This window comes from Ammospiza caudacuta, chromosome 7 (genome assembly GCF_027887145.1).
Source record: "Ammospiza caudacuta isolate bAmmCau1 chromosome 7, bAmmCau1.pri, whole genome shotgun sequence".
Taxonomy (NCBI): Eukaryota; Metazoa; Chordata; class Aves; order Passeriformes; family Passerellidae; genus Ammospiza; species Ammospiza caudacuta.
The window spans coordinates 3,889,071-3,892,248 of NC_080599.1; the positions used below are offsets into that span (position 1 = coordinate 3,889,071).

Here is a 3,178-nt window from a genome sequence, read left to right on the forward strand (position 1 = left end):
AGACAGGAAAGGGCAAACAGGGATGGGCTTTTTGCAGGGGAGGGAAGAGGGGTGGGCAATAGGAAGAAATTTGTACTAGGAAGAGTAGAGAAAGCAAAGGGGAAGCATAGGAAATGCTGAGGGCAGTTTGGGGGTGGCTGCCAGGCAGCCCTGGCTCTGAGCAACAGCATCTGCAGTAGGACACGAAATTCCCAGCTGATGGGAACAAACTTTCTGGGTGACTGCAGAGGCCAGGACAAAGCTGAGTGGTTTCCCTGGTGTCCCCCAGCCCTTGCTGGCCCCAGGGGCTGATGGCATTTGTGCTCCCTCAGGTTCATGTCCCCACAGCAACAGCATGGGTGTGCTCCCGCCTGCTCTGTGCAATGCAAACAGGGGTTGCTGAGCCAGTGCTGCCGTGTCTGTGCCTGCAAGGATGGGGCACCTGTGTGAGCTGGGGGAGAGGCCAGGGCTGCAGAGGGGGGCTGTTGTTGGAAGCTCCATGAGGACGCCCTGGGACGCTGCCCTGGGCTGTCCAGTGTACTGGGAATGGATCAGCCCCTGTTCTGCTGCTCCTTCCACTCTGCCCCAGGGCACTTGCAGAGCCCCAGCCATGCTGTTTGCCCCCAGCCTGCCCACAGCCAGCCTGGGGCTGCTCACAGGGCTTTTCTGTGCTGAGCATTGGCCTGCCTGTGTACTTGAGAGAGCCTGGGCAAGGAGCCTGGAGCCCCCAGGCCCTGGGTTGAGGTGTCAGTGCTGCCCCAGCAGAGCCCATGGCCTGTCCCTGCTGGAGCCCCAGCACTGCCACCCCCAGGGCTGTGCCCGGCCCTGAGAGCACTCAGGCCCTGCAGCAACACCAGGGCCACCAGGGCAGCGGGGCAGGGCCATGGCAGCAGCACTGGCAACACCAAGTGCTGATGCTGCTGGGCACAGCTGCTGGGCCAGCACTGATCTGCCCCCAGCTCTGCACACAGACATTGCTGCTGCAGCTCCAGAGAAGGCTATAAAAGGCCATCTCTGTAGAAAACTTTGCTGGGAGAGCCTTAGTTCCTTTAATACTAGCAGGAGCGCAGCCCCTCATTGAAAGAGTCTGTGGTCACAGGGAATGTGGAGAGAAACAAAATGAGAAACGGTATTCAGAATATTTCTTGGTGAACAATATGGAAAAGCTAAAACAAAAGGGAAAAAGCTCATAATCAATCCAACAAGAAGTATCAAAGATGACTTTTATTACAAGTGACTTTCAGAAATTGGCTAGCAGTTTAATGTTTCTGAAACCATCCCGTCATCACTGTCCAAAATGCAGCCCTGAGCTCCTGGTTCCTCAGGCTGTAGATGAGGGGGTTCAGGGCTGGAGGCACCACTGAGTACAGAACTGACAGGGACAGATCCAGGGATGGGAAGGACATGCAGGGGGGCTTCAGGTGAGCAAATATGATAGTGCTGAGGAACAGGGAAAACACGGCCAGGTGAGGGAGGCAAGTGGAAAAGGCTTTGTGCCGTCCCTGTTCAGAGGGGATCCTCAGCACAGCCCTGAAGATCTGCACATAGGAGAAAACAATGAACACAAAACAACCAAATGCTAAGCAGGCACTAACTACAAGAAGCCCAAATTCCCTGAGGTAGGATTTGGAGCAGGAGAGCTTGAGGATCTGTGGGATTTCACAGAAGAACTGGCCCAAGGCATTGCCATGGCACAGGGGCAGGGAAAATGTATTGGCTGTGTGCATGAGAGCATTGAGAAAGCCACTGGCCCAGGCAGCAGCTGCCATGTGGGCACAAGCTCTGCTGCCCAGGAGGGTCCCGTAGTGCAGGGGTTTGCAGATGGACACATAGCGGTCGTAGCACATGATGGTCAGGAGGGAAAGTTCTGATCCAAGGAAGAAGAAATTCAGAAAAACCTGTGCTGCGCATCCTATGTAGGAGATGGTCCTGGTGTCCCAGAGGGAATTGTGCATGGCTTTGGGGACAGTGGTGCAGATGGAGCCCAGGTCAGTGAGGGCCAGGTTGAGCAGGAAGAAGAACATGGGCGTGTGCAGGTGGTGGCCGCAGGCTATGGCGCTGATGATGAGGCCGTTGCCCAGGAGGGCAGCCAGGGAGATGCCCAGCAAGAGGCAGAAGTGCAGGAGCTGCAGCTGCCGCGTGTCTGCCAATGCCAGCAGGAGGAAGTGCCTGATGGAGCTGCTGTTGGACATTCACTGGGGTTGGACATGGAGACCTGGTCATGGAGAAAAGTCAGTGACAGGTTAGGAGAAACTTCTTCCAGCAAAATCAAAGCCATTTCTCAGGGACCCTTCTCTTGTAACCCTCTGACACCCTTTAAATTTTTAGCGGATTTTCCTTCAGTTCCAAGTGTGGAGGCCTGGCTGGTGCTGGCTGTGTGGGACATCAGGTTCAGGGCAACTACGGACAGGCTTTTTATGATTCAGCCTTGCTGTGCAGATGTGGGGGGAGGACAGAGACTTTTTCTCCTGTTCCACTCTGAAACCTTGTTAATACAGAAGGCCCTGTCAGCATCTGCACACCCACTGCCAGAGAGCAGGAATGGTAAAGTCTATTTAAATATTCTAGAGATTTTCAAATCCTCTTCACTCTCTCCTGCTTACTATTTTTGGATGATAGAAACTCTCACCATTTCTACTGCCCTCAGGGAGAACAGACTGAGTTCTCTGAGGCAAGGTGGTGAGTGGAGAGTGAGGGGAGGAGGTCTGTCTCCCTGTCCTGTTCCAGGATTCTCTGGGCTTTCACCATTCTCAGAGGATAATCACCCTCCCATGTTTCCTTTAAAAACAATTCCAACACTGCTGAGAGCAGATGGATCCCCCACACTCCACCAAATGTCTATCCCCTTCTCAAGGTCTCAGCCCCACATTTGTACCCAAGGACACACAGGGCTCATTTCACCAACCCAACAGCATTTTCCCATTCTAGAACTTCTATCTCTCACCCTGGGGATTTCAGATAACACAGAGATGTTACAGCACAGGTTTGCATTCTGGAGGGAAGCTCAAAACAGGAAGGAAATCTCAGAGAGATTTCAAAGTGTCCTTATGATGGCATTGGATGAAGGGAGATGCAGCTCCTTCCCTGGCTGCACTGACAGCATTGCCCAGAGCCAGGCACTGGGGACAGCGTCACCCTGAGCCAGCTGTGCCCCCTGCCAGAGCCCCCAGTGCCGGGCAGCTGCTCCCAGCCCTGTGCT

General features: G+C 54.2%; 1 protein-coding gene across 1 annotated transcript; it reads right to left on the bottom strand.

The window, feature by feature from the left end:
• Positions 1–1,238: 1,238 nt before the first annotated feature.
• LOC131559699 (olfactory receptor 14A16-like) lies at positions 1,239–2,171 on the bottom strand. The gene has a single exon (XM_058808134.1). The coding sequence runs from the start codon at positions 2,169–2,171 to the stop codon at positions 1,239–1,241; it is 933 nt and encodes a 310-aa protein (XP_058664117.1).
• Between the last annotated feature and the right edge of the window lie 1,007 nt (positions 2,172–3,178).